Raw genomic sequence first — 21,843 nt, forward strand, 5'->3', positions numbered from 1 at the left:
GTGTTTTAAACCCAATAATACTATACTATTATATTTTCAAATATCATCAGGGTGTTGGTTCTATTCCTGTTACAAACCTGTACCTTAGTGCTCACAAACATACATTCCCCCCCATTTCTTCTGTGGCATAAATCAGAGGGAATTTGTTTATGCTGATAGTCCCTCTGTCTCTCATCACTGCTGTGATTTTTTATGTCTTTTTTGTAGTAATACTGGTAACTCTGTAATTATATTGAGTAATTAAGTGAAAAATAATCATTAAGCAAAAGCTGGAGGATGTTTCATAGCTGATTGTTCAGAAACATTTGATGTGGAATAGAGTCCTTAATGCTTCTTATTTAGAAGGGGGAATAAATTTATGGACTCAGTGTATTACAAACAAATAACATTTTTGTACTTCTGGCAATTTATCCTTTCATAATAGGTTCTGTGATAAAATTGTTAGAATTCTGGTCAGAAACATTCTGACTTAATTAAAATTGATAAATTTACATATAATAAAACACTTAAGTTAGTGGGGGTAAAATTGATAAATTTACATACAATAAAAACACTATTTTTAAGTTAGTGGGGCTGTGTTTATTGATGTTAAAATTCATGATGGGGCCAAACAAAATATGAGAACATTTCTATAACATTCAGTTCAAGGTTTTGGTGTTTACCTTTTAAAAAGCATAGTACCTTGATAAAAGTGCATTGAATGTGTTGTCCATTCCAAAAGCAAACAGCAAACATTTGTAGCTTCTTCCCATCTCTTCCTGAATGGTTTTTAGTTGGTGATGCAGATATTTGTCATTTACCAAATTAGAAACTTAGGTTTGTAAACTTGACATTGAGAGAAATAAGTTTCACAAAATAATTTAAGTATTGGATTCTGTACATCTGCCCTCAGGAAATAAACTTTACCCGTATGTTGCTGTTTGGCAGACATACATCTTAAAAATATATTGAGTGAAATTTCTACCTGTATTCCTTTTTTTCTTCATTTTTCAACAACACTTCATCATTGTGCTTTTTTTGTTAGTACTTTTGCTTCACTTAGAGGAACATGATTTTATTTCACAGACATACGTGACGTAAGGTATATTTGTAGTTAAGCATTCTCCATGAGTGCAATATTTTATCTAAATGCAAAATTCATTGAAATACTGGGTTGGCCCTTAATACTAATGAGAAAACAAAATTTATCTATTTTGAAACCTTTAATAATTCATTTTATAAAAACTTGAGCCTGAGACACATTAATTTTTCACATTTATCACATGTCAAAATAATTTCCCCAGTATATACGAGAATTAATAAAAGAAATTATAAAACACTTATCAATTATTTTTAAAAGTAAATGCTTGAATGAGAATTGCATTGCTCAAATGCCTGAATATAACTGAGTTTATGGCATAACTTAACTAAGTCTTATTGTGTGTGGTATAAAGTTAGAACTCTAAAGTCAGGTCAGAAAATGTGTTCTTTGCACAGTTACAAAGTTCCCTTGTACATTAGATTATATGATGAAATTCAAAGTAAACCTAGGAATCTTTTGACTATCTTCATTTCTTAAGTTATGATTTATGTGGAAAATGTATGCAGATACACTGTATTGATCCCTAATATAAGACTTGAACCCTTTATGTATGCATGCTTATTGCATGTTAATACAGAGAATCCTTTTCTTTATACAGTTTTTTTTTTTTTTAAAGTAGACTCTTTTGGGATACCTTTTTGTCATAATGTTGTAATTTTATGAATTAGTTTCTTCAGAAATTAAAAAAATAGTTTTGAATTCCCTTACATGATGAGCTGAACTAAAACTTGTTCTATGTATGTATCAAGTTTTTAACTATACATGCTTTAAGCAATATTTACAAATTGCACACTTGAACAAAAATAGTCTTTTAGTGTAGTTTGCGGTGCCGATACCTGCCTGCTTTTTCCTTTGCTGCGTTGGCACAGGCGTTGTGCTTATTTTGTTGTAAATGGTTCCAGTATTTTATCAGTTCACTAGGCTGGAACTGATGAGAGGTAATTAGGTGGCTGTATTTACAGCTTGAGTAAGAAACTCGCCAGTGATTGAACACGAACTCATTGGGAGGGGGCACAGGATCAATTCTCAACTTGGCAAGACAGATCCCTACATACACATCTTCCAAGTGCAAACGACGGATGCCTAAAGAAACCTTAAATATCTTTTCTGCTAGATCCCCAGAAAAAACATAACCAGTTCCTGAACAGAATACAGGGTAACGCTCACTTGGATAAAGGTCTGGTGGCATGTACCACTTGCTGTCTTTGTTTCTGTTAGGTGCGTATCCTCTCATTAGATACCCAGTAAAGTAGTTATGTCTAGGAGGCAGTTCTGGCTTTAGTAACTTGTGTATTAAATACTCAGTGTTGACAAACATGTCACTGTCTGTTTTCATAACATATGGAATATGTGGACAGTATGTTGCAACCCAGTTCATACCCATTAATGTTTTAATCGTCAGATTATAGTATGTATCTAAGTATTCCTGTTGAATTATATCATGATATTGTCTGCTTTCTTCTAGAATTGCATGTTGAAGGTATCCATTTAGCTTAATACTTATGCCCAACAAAAAAATCCGTGTGATTTGGATGCCTGGTGCCAAACTTTCATTGCCCCACGTTTGCCGGATAGCTCTTCTTGCTTCTATTTGTCCAGGTTCTGCAGCTATTAATAATATTAAAAATGGACTTTTCTCTTGGCATTTTTCAGGCTCATTGATAATATATTTGAAATGATAAGAGTTTGGATGTCCAGTACCCTTTTCATTATAATTACTTCCATTGGCACTGAGTGTGTTCTCTAGTCCTGTAACTCCTTGTGGTGATAGATCTGTGTTATTGGAGTTAGTTGCTGTCTGAGGCCTCAGAGTCTGAGGAACTGTTTCTTTCCATATGTTCCGAAGAGAGCTGTGATTTGTCTCACTTTTTGTGGAACGAAATCCTCGGAAAGTGTACGTCACAGGGTTTTCTTTGAATCCAGCTCTACCTGGTAGCCAGTCATGATGGTTGAAAAACAAAAACATAGCAAAAAGAAACACTAGGGAAAGTACACCCATAAGGTGGGTCCGGAACAGAGACCTTTTAGCATTCCAGGTCATCTTTGCAAAGCAACAGTGTCTTCTCCTCCACTGAAGCATGTTGTAAATATCCAGTAAGATGTATGAGGCCAGAAATACTCTTGGGTTTGTTTTTTTTTCTTTCTGAATCAGTCCTGTTCTTTGGTCATCATTTTCTAGTTTAGTTGTGTGTCCCTTGAAGTCATTCTGTAAAGATGAAGCATAATGGTTTACAAAATGCAAAAACTTACAAACTAACTTGAAAGGACTCTGATTGCTAATAAAAGGACGTTTTTAAGTTGTGAAAAATAGGATAAGCCAGAAGAAAGCATATAATTTGTTTCCTTTTGACAAAATGAAATAATCAAGGTTTATTTCTTTTAAAATATTCTTGTAACACAATGATCACTTGAAAGGTAAGTGATAAATTAATTTTATTGTACTCATTTGATGATCTCAGTAACTCTGGTCACCTGTTCTTTTGACTTAAGGTAAAGATTTTTAAAGTTGTGTCATGTAGAAAGAAAAAAATGTTTAGATTTCTTACAAAGGCTCAGTAAGAAGGCCTTCAGAACAGATGGAAAGTTTATTGACATTAATTAAAATTGATTTGACATGCCATGACGATATGGTTGCACAGTCAGTGTCCTGTTTTGGAAAATGGTCATGTATTGGTTTTGGGACAGACGGTGCAGGTTTGATTGTGGCAGAGTTCAGTTAGTCACAGTACACTGCCTGGCGCATTTCCACTGGCCCCCACTGTTGAAACTCAGTGAGAAGATACACCTGTCAAAATTAATTTTCAGGGTCCAGTAATTTCAGTGTGAGATTAGACAGTAATAAGTGATTAATATTTAAATATTTTACTAATTTTAACCATCCACCTCAAATAGGAAGTATCCAGGAGATCAGTCTTATTTGTTTATGATTTTGGCAAAGGACATGCATTTTTACACAGTTTTTTTTTTTTGGACTACATTTTAGCAAAATATAGGCAGTGGCCACTACTATCTTCAACTGCTTTAAACCCTATTTTGTACAAATTATATCCTAAAATATTCTTGAATTATGTTTTGTTAAAACAGATCTCTGCAGCAATCAGAGATTAGTTTATTTTTCATGTCTTTATAGTAGCATAGTACATTCATTCCTTGATCTTTAAAAAGTTACGAGCTGGACAAAAGAAATGAATGATGCCACATAATGAAAAACTGGCTTTTGCAAGAGGCTTTTCAGCAAAGCATAAACTTATTTGTATTGTATTTGTTAATTGTATTTTGTTTTTTCTATTTTCCTATTCTTAGATGCTTCTAGATGAAGTGGGGTCATAGAAGTAGTTTGAATTTCAATAAAAGCTGTTTGGAGGAATGGAGACAAATATTTAGCATTTATTTTTCCATTTTTTTTTTTAAAACCAAACTTAGAAGTAGAAGTCATTTATTTAATCATTAATTTTGGGACTTGCAGTATTAAATTAAATTCGTGTGCTCAAGAAGTAATTTTATTTCAATAGTTCACTGTAATAATTTCTTCAAGCAAATAAAATTTTAACTTAGCCACTTATTTTAACTTATGTATAAATGTATGTTCTTATTTAGCTTATCATAATGATCTACTTATTGTTGATGGCAGATTGGTTTAACACTGACACAAATACGTTTAAGAAGTAATATAATTTACATGTAAGTCCTCAAGAAATTGAGTAATTGTAGCATAAAACTTACACATACCTTACTGCTTAAAGTGTTTGGTTATGAATGAAATACTATTCTAGTAGCAGCCACTAGGAGGAGCAAGTAGGTGGGAATTTGAACAAATTTCTAATGTGTACCAGGCACTAAGATTTGATCTTGTTTCTGAAATTGAATGGTGCTTTTAGTGAATAAGGTATTTCTAAAAACTAAAAATGTATTTATTTATATATATGAACGAACAGTGATTTTTTTTTTTAAATTTCTAGTTCGCTTTTAATTTTATTTACATGGATTAAATCTTACAGTATTGTATATAGATGAAAGCTGTTTTCATCCTGTGGAAACATGGTTCCTATATGACATGAGTTGAAAATTATAGAGCTTCATGGCCCAATTTAGAAACAAATTTTCCTGCCTGTATTTATAAATTATATTTAAAGCTGAAAACTGTTAAAGAATTTATTGGAAAATTATATTATTTGGTAGGCACTAATGATACACACCCACCTTATGAGTCTAATGGATATTGAAGACTTATGTGTATAAATTTAAAAAGAAGTAACTTTGGAAATTCATTTGATTTGTTTCAAGTGTTATAAATACATACTTATCAGCCTTCTGTTGATATAAAAATTGCTTAAAACATGGTTTAGATCCGATCATTCAGATACTTTAAAAGTGCAGACTTACAGTTCAAAAAGTAATAAATTCAAAGTCAGATTTTTAAATGAACCTAAGAGAATGAAGTATTAACTATTATAGTAAGTTACATTGTTTTCAAGAAAAGTGTACTTAAAGTGATATTTCAAAGTGTTTTAGTGTTCTAGAAAGCAGCTAATTATTTTTATTGTAGCTTAGCATTCATTCATAAATTGGTTTTAATATAACTTTATAAGATGGAGATACATCTTAATTCAAATTTCATGAGTATTGCATGTTTATAAGTATTAATCTAGCAAGGCTTAGAATCCCTTTACAAATATAACTATTTGATACCCTCCCATTTATAAATGAAACTCATGCATCTAGCCTTAACATTCTTTGCTAAAGTTTCCCAGAATGGAGATATATACATATATATCTGCAAGTGTGTGCTATTAAAAAGAAAGTAAAATTGCTGTAACTGTTTCTTTTGTTAAACGATAAAATTATTCTCAGATTATAATGCCTGTTGTATTTTAGTTTAGAAAATGAGAACAGGATAGACTGAAGTATTTTGCCATGTCTTACATTTTTTTAAAAGTAGATCCTTTCTTTTTTGTTTTGATTATAATACCTTCAGTGTGATTTTATATTTTATGGATTAAAATTAATAAGGATGTTACTATTAAATGTAACCCCCATATCAACTTTAAAAGTTGGTATAATTATATTAGTTTTTTTTTTTTGAAACAGACATAGATGTAAGTGATGCTTTGGTAGAAAAACTTGTATACTTTTGTCTTGAAACATTTATTTTAGTCTATTAACTTAATTTCTAATAAAGATACTAGAAAAGGCTAGATTTTTTAAAACTGTTTCATTTAATAGTTTCAAATTTTAATCTGTTACAATACAGATACTTATGATTGAGAATTGATGTTTATATACAACAAGGTTTGATACACATTCAGTCTTAATTTTACAATGCAGTGATTCCACAGATCTTAAAATTATTTGCTTTTTTTATTGTTAGTAAGTTTTATGAAAGTGAGGGGAAAAATCAAAGTACGATAGGTTTGTAAAATTGAGTTAGTTGATCTTCTGGTGTTGATTGTCCCCAGGATAGTTTATCTCTTTCTTGTAGACACATGTAGAGGCAATAGATAGATTTTTGTTACATGTGAATAAAGCTCATAAGCCCATTATTGATATTATTTTGATCTTATATTATTAATGAATATTTTCATATCAAACTATTTTATGCTAGATTTTTAAATTCACTTTAAAAATTATCTTTAGGAACAGTCTTATACTCGATTATTTGGAATCAGTTTGTTACTTAAAAACTCCCTACTTCACTAATGTACTTAGAGCAACTATTTGATATTTCTTTGTTTAAAGTTGTATTCATTGATACTGTAATAACGTGTGACTGACTCCTTGATGGTGTTATGCTTTTCATAAACTCACTGCCATATGTAATCTGATGCTCATGTTTTAACTTGTAATATCCTCTTGTAGTTCATTAATACCTAACATTTGCTGATATACTCTTGAACTGTGTTTGTCGTCCCTGAGGAACTAGATATTAGAGCAAAGATATTACTATGAGCTGTTAAGATTTTGTTTTGAAAGGATTTCCCCAAAAAAGACCCTATGAAAATAAGATCATATTAGATACTATTTAGTATAATTTTCCTGCACTATCTTTTGAAAGCCACTTTTAAAAATGTGCTTTAATTTATTAGACAAGGAATCAATTTGACCTAATTTGCTAGAGAATTGCTGGCTTTTTTTTTTAAAGAGCTACAGATTTTTTTTCCTAGTTTAATTTCTCAGAGAATCTTTTTAGTATATCTAATTACTATTTGTTTTTTCTTTAATGTTTGTAATCGTACAGAATTACTCCCAGCTACATGTTTAGTTGAATAAAACAATGACAGCTTGTCTTTTAGAAAAGACAAATTTTAAAATCTTATATTTAGAGACCCTTTCATAGTTTCAAGGGCAGTGAACTGCATGAACTTGTTTATCAAGTATTAGTGCCCGCAGGACTATAAAATTATAACACATTTTTAATACACATTGTACACAAGACAGCGACATACCTTTCTTTCTTGATCAGGCCATTTAGGTGGAGAGGATTATGCCCACTGAAAATACTTTTGGCACGCCATCACTTCAGCCAAAGGAAAAAAAAAACAACAAAAAAACCCCCCAAACGATGCTATCGAACATGCGCACATCCCCCAACAGTCTGCCTCCTGTGATTGCTTTTCACAGTATCCAAAGTGTCCATCTGTCGGCGTGTCTTCTTCAAGTTACCCTTCTTGTTCATATGTGCCCTAGTCTTCAGAGATTTTCCCTGTGTTTCATTTTCTCCCTTTCTTTAAACAAAAGGGCTGTAGTTGTCCGTTCTATTTGGTGCACTGTTGACTCTTTCTGACAGTTGATGCATTGACGCTCTTTACATCTGCTGTATTCTCCGGCTGGACAATGCGGTGCTGTATTTTCTTCTCAGTATCCATATTTCTAGTAGTAGTGCTGAGCTGCAATGTAAAGCAGCAGAGCTGGGGTTTTGTGTTTCAGTTCCATTGGGGGGAAAAAGGCTTTGCCTCTCTTCCGTCGTCGTTGCCTGGCAGCTGCAGGAAGGATTTTTTTTTTTTTTGAGCAGTTTTACTGGGGTTTTAGTCTGTAATATGAAATCCACGGTTCTTCAGCTGCTGCACAGGCAGGCAGCAGTTTAAATGTGGGCTTGACAGATGCTCTCTCTGACAGAGCAGAATTTAACGTCACTGCTTGGCTGAGTCCCACGTGATTGTTTGCATTCATTTTGACTAAAAGCCTAAGGTAGGGAAAAGCTTAGAAATCTTGCTTCTGTGTGTTGTATTCTATTTATTCAGAACAAATACAGTGATGAGTGAGTATAACATTAACGTATGATTATGAAATAGAGGTTATGGTTTTTAAAATCTTTAAACTTATGCAAAGCTTTCTAATATTTTCTGTGTTCGATGGTGGCTTTCATGTTTGTTAAGCTTTTGTAGAGCAGAAGTAACAAAAGCTTTCACATGCAAGTTGGTGTAAATTAACTCTTTGAGTACATTCCTGCTCTTAAAGTATTTTGTCTAAATTGTTCTGATTTTCTAGTCTAGTTAAAACATTATCTTTTATTTGTAATTTAGGATTTCCTGTCCCCATTTTCTAGAGCTTATCTAAATCAGTTGCCTTGGATTACTTTATTGATTATGATATGAATGATTATGATAAGTCTACCCTTTTGCTCTCTGCAGTTTTTAGGGTTCTTGAAAGTAGTAAAGTTAGTTTTAAATCACTTTCTTGTTTTCAGTGTTATATTTTTTTTACTTAAAAATTACATGTATCATAGATTAAAAAAATGATAAAGTAGGTATAACATACATGCATGGATTTTTTTTTTAATTGGTGAGGTCTACATGATTGCATTTGGCTAAAATCCTAAGGTAGAGAAAATTTTAGAACTTCTTGTATAAATAAATACCACACATACTTATACATTATGCATGTATGTGTAAACAAGTATAGTTATGACCTGGAGTCCAATGCTTCTAATAATGTTTAATACTTTTAAATGTGATTCAGTAAAATGCCATCAAACAGGTTTTATAAATATCAGAAACCGAAATCCTTCTCAGGTAAAGTTATTTAGGCACCTGGGCGCTTGGCCATCTTTGGCAGGTATTTTTGTTATTTGTTTTTAATGGTCATAATTAACATTACCCTCTGATATTCTAGAGACACTAACTACTAGAAATTTATAGTTTTAGAGCTGTGCTATATATTTTGGGTATGCAGACTTCATTGATTTTTCACACAATGAGAAATATTTCAGGTGAATAAAAATTGTACTTTAAAAGCTTTAAGTTTTTGTCTTCATGTTTTACTTACATTGTGCTTTGTTGATTTAGTTGTGCCCTATGACTTTAGTTTGTGTCTTACATCTCCTAGAAAAATTAGAAAAATAAAACTGAAGGAAGAAAAAAAATAACTATAAAAGGAGAAACTTAAAGTTTAGAACTTTGGCCTTCCTTAGTTACATTGTAAGAGGAGGACTGAAAGTCGAGTTTCTTAGCATTTGGTTCTTAACACTCCATAATGCCATACTATAGTGTTCACTGCTTGTTGGGGGTCCGTGTGTCCCACCCCCACCTGGTTAATTAGCCACACGCTTAAGGAAATGATGTTTATTGAATCTGTTTAAATGAGTTCTCCAAAGTAGAAATGGACTGGTATTTTGCTTGTTTGTTTTGTTGTTGTTTTATTTTTTGAGACAGGCTTTCTCTGTGTAACAGCCCTGGCTGTCCTGGAACTCACTCTGTAGACCAAAGCTGGTCCCAAACTCACAGAGATCTGCATGCCTCTGCCTTCTAAGTGATGGAATTAAAGACGTGTGCCATCACGGCTGGCAAAAGTGGACTTCTTATTATCAGTGATTCCTAATAGTGGGGCTTGAATGAGATTTGGGAACTGTACAGTTACTGTTGAGTGATAAGTACCTGAGCTGGTATGTAAATGATCTTCCCTTATGATCATCTTATTATTGTAATATCTATTTTACAAGTGAGGAACTGGTACTTAGAGTTGTGAAATAATTAACCTAAACACCAGCTAGTTACTGATGGGAAAGAGGGTTAGATTAGAATTTTGAAACAGGATTATTTAAAAATTTAAAACTGAATTTCTATAATTCTTAAATTTTATACTGCGTGGCTGCTTGAGAAATTGTGAAACTTTCCCCTCCAATATTGACATGGTACCCCAGGAATCATTAATAGAATACTGAATGTATTTTCACTTTTATTTTCAATAAATGTTTATGAACAAGCTACTAAATGCTAACATATACATTATGACACAGCTTATTAACTATTGGGAATATGATGACAGAAAAAAATGCCCTACCTTCTCAAGGGCAGGACAGTGTAATTATTTTGTCAGTTATTGTTAATATATTTTACATCTACCTTTTGGTAATACTGAAAGCTGGGCAGTGCTAGATAAGTTCTCTACTTCTGCTCTGCATCCCCTGCAATGTGTTTTTTTATTTTTAATTCACGGCCATTACACATATTTGTGTGGTACAGTGAGACATTTTATACAATGTGTAATAATCATCCCAAGACAACTGGCGGATACACAACTTCTAAGATGGCCTTTTTGATATTGAACTAGATTTATTATGGCTCTCAATTATTGAGGGTTTCATGGATAACTCAAAAAATGGTCCCTTTCTATGTTGGGTTGAAACCTGAATCACCCACCAGTGAGATGTTTTTTCTGTCGATTGCTATATAACAAGTGTTTATATGACAAGAAGATTTCTAAGATGAACAATTAGAGGTTCCTCTGCATGAGGCATAGTACACAGATAGCAAGAATTTAAATCAAACTATTTTTACTTTTTTTTTTTTTTTTTTTTTTTAAATTTTCGAGACAGGGTTTCCCTAGTTTTTGGTGCTTGTCCTGGAACTAGCTCTTGTAGACTAGGCTGACCTCAAACTCACAGATATCCATCTGCCTCTGCCTCCTGAGTACTGGGATTAAAGGCGTGCGCCAACACCACCCAGCTACTTTTGTTTCTTTAAATTTATTAACAGCTTAAAGTATAGATAGATAGCAGCTATGAAGTAAAATTTCCATTACTGATGTCTTCTAACAACTTTAGCTTCCTAGGCAAGAGAAATGGTAAAAGTCTGTGACAGGAGACCTTGTACAACTTCTTTTAGTCTGATTTTTTTAAAATAAAACTGAATTCTGTGCTTAAACCAACTCAAATAATTGTGGCAGGTTTCTTTGTCAAACTTAGCAAACTGACAGTTGCTTTGCTAAGTTTTATAGCTATAAGTGGCATGTAAGTGTTGCTTACAAAGATCTGTTTTTATTTTCATAACACAGGCCTTATGTGGAAAAAAGGTGTCAATTACTTCGGGTATTGTGGTTCAAACTGTCCACATGTTTCTCTCTCTCTCTGTCACAATTTTTTTAGGCATGTCTGTAATAATCCTTAGGGAACTGAAATTTAAGGAAGGGGTTTGTAATGCTTTCTAATTTCTCATGTCTATGAAATATGCAAATCTTATTTTTTACCATATAGTTGATGGTTCTGAGTGATTTTGTATGGTAAAAATTAGCAGTAACTTTGGGAATTATCTGTTTTTTGTTATGTATGAGTTCAGTAATTTCAACAATATTAATATTGAAAAAGTTTAACCAGAATGGCAGTAGAACACTGAGCTACTGCCGTTGAATAAGAAGAGAAAATGGGAGACTTAAGTCCACTCTTGCCTATATTGGTCTCCTTTTTGTTTGTGCTTTACATGACCCCTATACTTGAAACTTATTTCAGCCTATGACAAGAACGAAATACTTTTTTTTTTTAAGTGCTAGATTTTTTTTTTTAAACAGGTATAATTTTCACCATGTTTTACCTGCATGTTTGTGTGTATGAGGGTGTCAGATCCCTTGGAGTTATAGACAGTTGTGAGCTGCCATGTGGGTGCTGGGAATCAACCCAAGTCCTTTTAAAAAGCAGACAGGGCTCTTAACTGCGAGCCATCTCTCCAGCCTATATTGGTTTCCTTTTTGTTTGAAAATTATATTTGACATAGTTATCTAGGAGCTAGGGTTAGTTTTACTGATGTTCCCTAATGTACATAATAATATTTACTTGGAGTTTATACCTCTTGCCTTTTTCAAAATACTTTTATTGCATGAAAGATGCAGACAAATGACATCGTTTTGGTTACTTAATGCTAGTAAATAGCTTTACCTTTTAAAAAATTATTTATTAAAATATTTTTCTGTGAAGTCCACTAGTCATACATGAACTGTTTTATTGTTCTTTGAACATAGAAAGCATGTGTCAACATAATTGTAAATTAGCAATCTCATAGTGACCACAAGTGTCAGTATTTGCCTGCCTTATTTTTCTCCTTCAATTTTTATTAAATTGGACAGCAGATGCTCATGTTAAGAATTTCTTTTGACTTGAAAGCAAAGTTAAATATACATATCTCTTTGAGAAATTATCAGCACTTTCAATTCATATAATTAATAAATATGATTCATACACTATTGACCTTAAAGAAAATATAATTTAAAAATTTTAGTGATTTGGCAGACACATAATTTTGCTTTCATATTCTCTGTAATCTCAGTGAATTAGAAGTTTCAGTTAGGTATACCTTTTTCCAATTAAAATTATGGTGTTGGACTGTGGAGGTGGTTCAATGAATAAGGTGTTGGCCGTCCAAGCATGATGACCTGATTCATAACCTCAGCAACCAACTTTTTTTTTTAAGAGAAAGACTGTATAAAATGTGATCTATATTTTATACTTTAAACCAATGTATTTGATGATTATATATCACTTATTAGTCAAGAATCATGATTGATATTAATATGAAATGTTTGTTTTTCAAAACAACTCAGTTTCTTGGTAATTTGAACGAAGAAATCCATTGTATGGAAAGTCACAGGGTTAATAAATTTTACTTTTGATTTTGAGACAGGGTCCTTTTTTATAGCTATGGTTGTTCTGGGACTCATTGTGTAGACAGGCTGACCTCTAACTTAGAGAGATCTGCTTGCCTTTGTCTCCCAACTGCTGGGATTAGACATGTGCACCACTATGAATGTAATAATAGTGGCTCAGTTGCATCTAGAGGTAATCACATCTATAGGCAAATGCAAAAAGCCTGAGAATGTGATTAAGCGTTGCTTCCGGATGCCATTTAATGTGCTAAACAAGTATTGCTACATTTTAATGTTTTTCACTCATGGTTTTCTTTGTAATTGCTTATAATAATAGACCTGAAGTATTTTCAGTTTTGCAGTATTTTCATGAGCATAATGTGATTTTTCTGGGAATTATGATTAATCAATCAATTTTAAACATAAAACTTACTCATTCTCAGACATGCTTTACACATGCAACATGTGCTGCATATAGTTTTAAATGTGTTTAGTATACCTGTACTTTGACTAACTCAATACAAAAAGTCAGGCCAAAAGTTTTATGAAGATTTAGGTTTTAGAGTATTAGGGTACTCAGCGGGTAGCATTACACATACTGGCGGAGGGTGTGTGGGGGTGTGAGAGAATGTGTGAGCTCTGTCTCAGTGTTCTGCTGCTCCATGAATGTGGGAAATCTTTTTTTATTTTGTTTTCAAGACAGAGTTTCTCTGGAATTCATTCTGTATACTAGGCTGGCCTTGAACTTAGAGAGTCACTTGCCTCTGTTGGGATTGAAGGCGTTTGCCACCACTGCCTGATTCTTCAGTGTCTTAAATTTTTCATTATAAAGGTTTTTTCATCTCCTTGATTAGGTCTATCTCCTTGCCTCACCCTTCCCTCCCACCCCCAAGAATTTTCGTATCCTTCAATTAGGTACATGTCCCACCTATCTATGCACACACAGACACACATATATGTCTTCTTGTCTCACCTATTACTTTTTCTCTCTCTAAAGACTTTTCAAATCCTTCATTAGGTACATGTCCTTCTTCCATATCCTTCATTAGGTTACATGTCCCACCTATCTGTGCATGCACACACTCAAACATGCATGCACTCATACAGGTACTCGCATTCATGAGGAAGATTATTTTTACAGTTTCTCTGTCTCTTAAATATTAAATAATATATAAGTATATATATATATATTCCTTGTTGTGATTCATTCACTGTTAAACCAGTTTTTCTTTTAGGCATCAAAAATTACAAATGATGAAGTAAAGTGGTAAATTTTTTTCCTTTTCCTTTTTGTTTTTTTGAGACAGGGTTTCTCTGTGTGACAGTCCTGACTGCCTTGGAACTCATTTTGTAGATGAGGGTGGCCCCTAACTCACAGAGATCTGCCTGTCTCTGTCTCCAAGTGCTGGGATTAAAGGTGTGCTCCACCACTGCCCAGCTAGTAAAAATTTTCTAATGTTACTGACTAGCATTGTATATTCCAATTTTGCGTAACTATAATGAGTGTTATATTCCCAAATTACTTTTAGTTATGAGTAGATTTTGATAGGAATTGTGTCAGGTCTTTTGTTGAGATTAAAATACTATTAAAAAACATTTTGTATTTATGGTAGCAGAAACCTTCTCAAATCGTCATACATAAAACAGACAAATACCTAGCCTGGTCTACAGAACAAGAACAAATTCAAGAACAGACTGCAAAACTACACAGAACCCCTGTCTAGAACTCACCCTCCACCCCCCAAAGACAAATAAACAATATTAGAAGGCTGTTTTACAGAACCCCATACCGAAAAGTAAAACTTGTTCTTTAAAAAGAACAGTAAGAAAATGGAAAAAAATCACAAATTTAAAGAAGTTATTCTTTTTTGTCTGGTGTTGCATGAGCTTTCTTTTCCTTTTTTTTTTCCTTCGAGGCAGTTTCTCTGTAAATTTGGAGCCTGTCCTGGAACTAGCGCTTATAGACCAGACTGGCCTCTAACTCACAGAGATCCGCCTGCCTCTGCCTCCCAAGTGCTGGGATTAAAGGCATGCGCCACCACCGCCTGGCAAGCTTACTTTTCATATGTATTTGCATAGTCTTCCCAACAGCCAACAAAATTTCGTAACTATTGCTGTTACCTCTGTACGGATTGCACACTTCAGGAAGAAATGTAATTCATGTTTGTCACCAGTGAATACATCTAGCACTCATGAGAAAATGGGAAATCGGATAAGCAGACAACTCTCAGAGTTTATGTCATAAAGTTTATAGTCAGATTTATTCTTTTTAAAATAAATATGTACATATATGTACTTAATAACAATTATTGTAATAAAGAGGACATGAATTTGAAAAAGCAAGGAAGGGGTTATGGGAGTGCTTAGAAGTAAAAAAGGATGTAATTACATTCTAATTTCAATACATACATGCACACTCTCATCATCTTTGTATTTGTTGATTGGTGTTTTCAGTCTCATGTAATTCAGGATGGCCTTGAACTATTCTTCCTGATTTGTCTCTCTCAAGTTGTAGGATCGCTTCCCCCACCCCATGTAGAGCATATGAAATTTAGGCCTTTCCCTTTCTCTTTATAGTCTCATTTTCGCTTTTATTCAGATGTTGTAGATGAGATAAAGTGTAGCTTGGCCTATTTTAACAGTGTGATTTCAAATCAGTTCATGTGTTGCCTCCTTTCCCCCCTCCTCCCTCCCTCTTGTCTTTTCTTGTTGTAAGTGATACTCTTTTTTTTCATGATTTTCTTTTGTATATTGACTTTTATATTTTGACTCAGTGTTTGCCAATGTGCTTTGTTTCTTGCAGACAACAAATAGTTGGGCTGCCTTTTTTGATCCATTTAGCTAATCTCTGTCTTTTGAGAGTTTTAAACCGTTTACATTTAGGTCTCGTATTGAGATAGACTTACTGATTCTTATAATTTCATGGTTTTTCTCATTGCTTGGGTTGGGTGATGTTTTCCATGTTTCTTTTATGTTTTTGCTGAATTGGACACAATTGATCCATGTTTAGCCCTTCTTTGTTCATCTTTCGGTCTCAAAATTTTTTCTTTTTTGTATTCTCATGATTCTCTTTTCTCCTCTTACTTATATTTCTCTTATGTATCTACTAAAGTGCCAGCTTGTTCATATAGTGTCTTGGTTTGGATTTGTTTTCAAACAACTTATTTTATCCATCAATTAAAAAACAAAACAGAATAGCTGCTGAAGGTGCTGGAGAGATGGCTCAGTGGCTAAGCATTTGCTGCTTCTGCAGAATACTTTCATATAATACCAGTGCTCACATAGCAGCTAACAACTCAGTGTAACTCCAGTTCCAAACAAATCTGATGCTCTCCTGGCTTCCTTGTTCTCCTTCATGCACATGGTACACGAGTATACATGCAGGCAAAACATCCATACACACATAAAGAAAACCCACAACAACTACTCCCAATTATAGAGCTTAAAATACTGTTTTTTAGATCTAGAGCAATGACTCAGTCATTGAGAGTACTTGCTACTCTTTGATGGTCCCAGTTTGGTTCCCATTATACACTACATGTTCTTCTGGTCTTTTTAGCTGCTATGCATGAATGTACTGCTCATATATGCATGAAATCTAGACACTCAGATACATGAAAAGAAATAAAATCTTTAAAAAATTTATTTAGTGTTTTTTAAAGTTTATGCTGAGAGATCTTATTTTATTCTGATGTATTTATCTGTACTCTTTAAAATGAGATGGCGCTTTTCATTTGTGGTTTTAACATCTTGGTTATATGGTTTGTTGGAGGAGGTTCTTCTCTTGTTATGTCAATTTGGAATTCTACTCAGCGCCTTTGTGCTTAAATGTATTTCTTTTCTTTCTTATATCTCAACCTCTACTGACTTATGGATTCTTAGAGTGTGTCTTGTTCATTTCCCGGAATTCTTGGATGTTGTGCTCATTCTTGGTTTATTACTATTTAAATGTAGTATTTTTCCAACCGTTTTCTTTCATCCCTGATATTTTGTTCTGTTTGATCTAGTCTGTTGATGTTGCTTTCTATTATGTTCTTTGCTCATTGAATTTTTTCATTCTTAATATTTCTTTTTGAGTTTTGTTTTCTCTTCCAAAATACCAGTTTCTTTGCTGATTTCCTCATCTAGGTTGCTTATTTTATTTAATCAAGTCTAGATTGATTTCCTTACTTTATTCATCTGCTTGGTTATATTCCCTTTGTAGTCATTTGTCATTTTTAGAAATAAACTTTCAAAGTAACTTTTCAGCATTTTACCTATTTAGAGTCTTCTAATTAAGTAATTGAAGAGTGTTACCCTGCTATTTTATAATATGTGTGTTTGTTTTGCTTTATATAGGCATTGTGGTGAACATTTGTTGCCACATTATTAGAGAGTCTTAGTAAGCTTCGCTAGAACCACCCAGGATAAAACATCAGTGTAACAGCAAGAACAGTGACTGAACTGGTCAGAAGTACATGTTTTTAAGTGTTTGCATATCAGAAGAGCTAGTCAGTTTGAGTTTCTGGAAATTCTTCCATCTTGCCAAAGGATTGTTGGGATTACAGATGGAATCTGTACCTTCACCTGTCTTTCTATAGGGTCTGGGGATTCAGGCACTAGTTTTCCTCATTGTTCATGTAGCAATTTCTCTATTCATTGATCCATGTCCTCACTTTCCAGAAATATATCTTATTAATAGATTGATTAATGTTGATGTTATCAGTGAGCATGGGGAATAATGTAGAGTAAGCTATGAAGTTAAATATTGTGAAGGTACATGAAAGGAGAGGGGAGGAGAAAGAAGGGCTAAATAAAAGAAGAAACAAGAAGATAGGTGAATATTGGGAAGAAGGAGAGACAAAAAAGAGATTTTAAAAACTGACCCTACTAAGGTGAGCATCCAAACAGCCTAGGCTCCCACAAAGCCAGTACGTGCAGTAGGATCAAACCCCAGTGCCATTGTTCTTGACTTCTCAGCAGCCCTCATTGTCCGCTATGTTCAGTGAGTCCGGTTTTATCCCATGCTTTTTTTAGACCCAGTCCAGCTGGCCTTGGTGAGTTCCCGATAGAGCATCCCCATTGTCTCAGTATGTGGGTGCACCCCTCGCGGTTCTGAGTTCTTTGCTCGTGCTCTCTCTCTCTCCTGCTCCTCATTTGGTCCTTGGGATTTTAGTCCAGTGCTCCAATGTGGGTCTCTGTCTCTGTTTGGATGCTCACCTTACTACACCTGGAAGGAGGTGGGAGATCCTTGGACTTCCCACAAGGCAGGGAACCCTGACTGCTCTTTGGGCTGCTGAGGGAGGGGGAGTTGATTGGTGGATGGGGAGGGAAATGGGAGGCTTTGCAGTCTGTAGGTCTAACTGGTTTTCATTTGTTGCAGAATGCTCTGAAATTTGTATACCTTGTGTGGCTAACACCTAAAGCAGAGCAGTCTCCTGAGTTTGCTCTTATGGGGGAGAGGCAAATCTATTATTGGAGGACTTTCTCAGTGTTTTCTAATTTGGAAATAAATACTGCCTGGGAGGAGTGAGGCACTGGGGAGTGTCCCATGAACCAGCCTTCTAAAACTTTCAGTCCTAAGAATGTTTGTTGCTACCCTGAGCTGCCTCCTGACTTGTGGCTCAGGGCTCCCAGTCTCTGTTGTTATTATACCTCTTGCCAGAGAAATCAAGGCCATTGTGCACCTCCAAGCTCTTTGCCATGCTATGTTCACTGTGTGTTAGTATGTAACTTCCTCAGGGCTTGTAGTTGGGTATGCCCAGGCTCTTTAATTTGTACTTGTTACTCCAAGAGGAGCATTTTCTCAGATATTACCTTTTCAAGGAGATAACTGGTCACGGCTCTCTGAGGTATGGAGAGTGTCAGAGTAAATTTCTTTCTCCCTGGTGACCAGGCATCACTTTCACACCAAACCTGCTAATGTTCCAGGCATAGAACTGACTTTTGGTTTATTTAAGCAGAGCCACCTGGCTAGGGTGTAGAAGAATCTTATCTTCTCCCACACCCCAAGCTGAGTGGACGTATCTCATTTTTGCTGGTTGACTTTTTATTTTCTTGATTATTCAGCTTTCCTGTGGTCTCCTTTGTGACTACAGCCCTCAGTATTGTTTATCTGTTGTCTCCCTGACTTTTCCCAAGTCTACTGTCATTGAGTATACTTAAATTCTGCCATTTTGTTCTTAGTAACTTAAACATATTTTATGTTTATTTTTTCTTTTAATCATAAAATATGCATAACATACACTGTTTTATCCATTTCTAAGTTTACAATTCAGTGATACTATCTCTACATTTAAAATGTGCAACTGTCACTAATCTTGAATTTTTCATTTCAGAAAAAGAAAAGTGTATATATATTGCTCAATAAGTCTGCCATTCCTTCTTGCACTCGGATCCTAATAATGACTAATCTGCCTTTTGTCTCCAAACTTGAGTAATCTGGGTACCTCATATGTGAAAACATTAAATATTTGTTTTTCTGTGTTTTACTTAATTTATTTAGCATTATATTTTCAGTGCTCATCAGCATTATATTGTGTTTGAGTCTTCTTTATTACAATTGAGTAAAAGAAGTTGTGTACCTCATATTTTGTTTACCCATTCATATGTTAGAGTTGCTGTTGGGTTGTTCTTGCTCTGGCTTCTGTTTGAATACTATTGCTACAAACAAAAATGCACACATATCTGTCTATTCAAATACCAATCTTTAGTTCTTTTTCGTAGGCACCCATGGCTAGAATTACTGGTATAGATGGTTATTTTGTGTTTAATGTCTTCAACCACTGTCATACTTGTTTTACATTCATGCCAACCTTGCATTGAGAGTTCTGTTTTTTTTTTTTTAAATTGGTGTTGAGCTTATCTTTTTAGGTTTTATTTTAGAAATTGTGTGTGTGTGTGCGCGCGCGTATCTATGTATGTTTGGGTTATGTAAATGTGAATAAAGGTGCCCATAGAAGTGTGAGATTTTTCTGGCAGCTAGAATTATAGGAACTGTGAGCTGCCTAACATGGGTGCTATGTACTGAATTCAGATCCTTCACAAAAGTACTATGTGTTCTTAATGACTGAGCCATTTTTCTAGCTCCTATACTTGGTATTTTTTAATGTCATTTTTTTCTTTTATTGTTTGCCAGTAACAATCCTAATGAGAAATAAGGTACCTCACTTCTCAAAAGACTAGTGGTGTTTTTACATATTTTCATGTGCTTATTGATTATTTGTAAATATTCTCTAGAGAATTTTCTCTTTAAGTTCTACACCTTTTTTGAATTGGTTTTTTTTTTCATCATTTGTTATAAGATGAAAGGATTCTTTGTTAATTTTTAATCAGATAAATGACTTGGAAAAAACTTTTTCCCATTTTATGAGTTACTATGTTTTTAGTGTTAGATCCACAGCTTTTAATTTTGAGGAAATCTGTTTTATTTTATACATTGATATCATCTCCATTTTTTTGTTTCATATCAATACATCAATGCCACAATCAATATTGTGAAACTTTTATTCTATTATATACCCTTAACTTTCAAATAGAGTCCTGTGATCTTATGTGAATTGGTTTTTGTATATGGTATAAGGTATTCATTCTTTTACATGCTTATACCAGTATTTCCAGCACCCATTCTTTGAAGACTATCCTTTCTCAAATGATTTTGGCATTCTTGTCAAATGGGAGAGTTTATTTCCTACTTCATCCATCTAATCTATCTGTTTTTATCTCAGTATATTGTTTCAATTATTATAGTTTTGTAGTAAGTATTGAAAATTGGAAGTTGAGTTTTATAACTTGTATCTTTCTTTTAAGATTAGTTATTTGAAGTTATTTATGATTTTATGTGAATTTTAGGATAGGTTGTTTTATTCCAGCAAAACTGGGAGTTTAATAGCAATTATTGAATATGTAGGTGATTTCAAGTAGTAGTATGCAAATCCTAACATAGTAATTCTAAAAGTCCAGAAATGGAGGCATATTTTTTATTTAGTTATTTTGGGAATATGTTATAATTTTTATTGACCCAAGGCTATACTACCTTGGCTAAAGTTCATTCCTAAACATCATTATTTTAATAGTATTATTAGTAGATTTTTTTCATTTATTTTTCAGCCTTTTTACTGATAACATACAAGCACAATGTGTGTGTGTTGATTTTTGTCATGCAAAGCACTGTGGAATGTAATTACTGTAATTTTAGAGTAGCCGGTGAGCTTCTGGAATCTTCCTGTCCTTTCTTTCTCAGTTACTAGCATGACAGATCTGTACTACCAACCACATCCGGGAAATACTTTGTCTACTTGTTTAAGTAGCAGATACTCCTTTTCCACTGCCATAGGATCTTGGATTATCTCATTCAGTAAAATAAAATGAGCAAGAGTTACTTGTAAATAACAAACCTTGACAAACAAACAAACAAAATTGTCTTATTTCTTGGAAATGCAGCTCTGTCACTGTTTTCTTCTATATAATTGAGGCGTCCTAACTTTACCAAAATATGTCATGTTTTAATGCAGCTGTAATGCTAGATTCCCCCCCCCCCCGTGAAAAAAAAAAAGAGAAAGCAGGTTTCCTTTCCAGTTAACAGTTTGTCATTGCCAAATTGCTGTTCTTTTTAATTCATGCCAAACACACAACTATATACCTTTGAAAATATTTCACCTTTTCATCTTCACAGTAGAGAGTGGTAGAATTGTGTTATATTGTTTCTTAGATCTCTTACACAATTTCAGAGCATCGGAGATCCAAGTATAAAATGCTTTTTTAACTGGGCATTTGGTAGGGAGTCCTGGGAATGGCTGTAAATTAATGACACAGTAAGGAACTTCCTAGTTTTGTCTTGTTCATAAAGTACTGTTGTATCACACTGTATAACTATTTTTGGATTCAGATTAACCAAAACTATACAATAGTGATTTAGACAACTTCAAATTTGCATA

At 33.8% G+C, this 21,843-nt stretch overlaps 2 protein-coding genes across 2 annotated transcripts in view; one reads left to right on the top strand and one right to left on the bottom strand.

Moving 5' to 3' along the window:
* The window catches only part of Cdc73 (cell division cycle 73), a 121,368-nt gene that overhangs the window by 51,643 nt on the left and 47,882 nt on the right, over positions 1–21,843 (top strand). The gene's annotated exons all lie outside the window — the stretch shown is intronic.
* B3galt2 (beta-1,3-galactosyltransferase 2) lies at positions 581–8,141 on the bottom strand. The gene is made up of 2 exons (XM_057769201.1): positions 7,525–8,141; positions 581–3,287 (listed from the first exon to the last, which is right to left on the bottom strand). Exon 2 carries the CDS (start codon positions 3,159–3,161, stop codon positions 1,893–1,895), a length of 1,269 nt encoding a protein of 422 aa, XP_057625184.1. The 5' UTR covers positions 3,162–3,287; positions 7,525–8,141; the 3' UTR covers positions 581–1,892.

This window comes from Chionomys nivalis, chromosome 5 (genome assembly GCF_950005125.1).
Source record: "Chionomys nivalis chromosome 5, mChiNiv1.1, whole genome shotgun sequence".
Lineage (NCBI taxonomy): Eukaryota > Metazoa > Chordata > Mammalia > Rodentia > Cricetidae > Chionomys > Chionomys nivalis.

What these genes read in the sequence shown, in the direction of transcription:
- B3galt2 (XM_057769201.1), bottom strand. Translation starts at nt 3,161, where the DNA reads ATGCTTCAGTGGAGGAGAAGACACTGTTGCTTTGCAAAGATGACCTGG.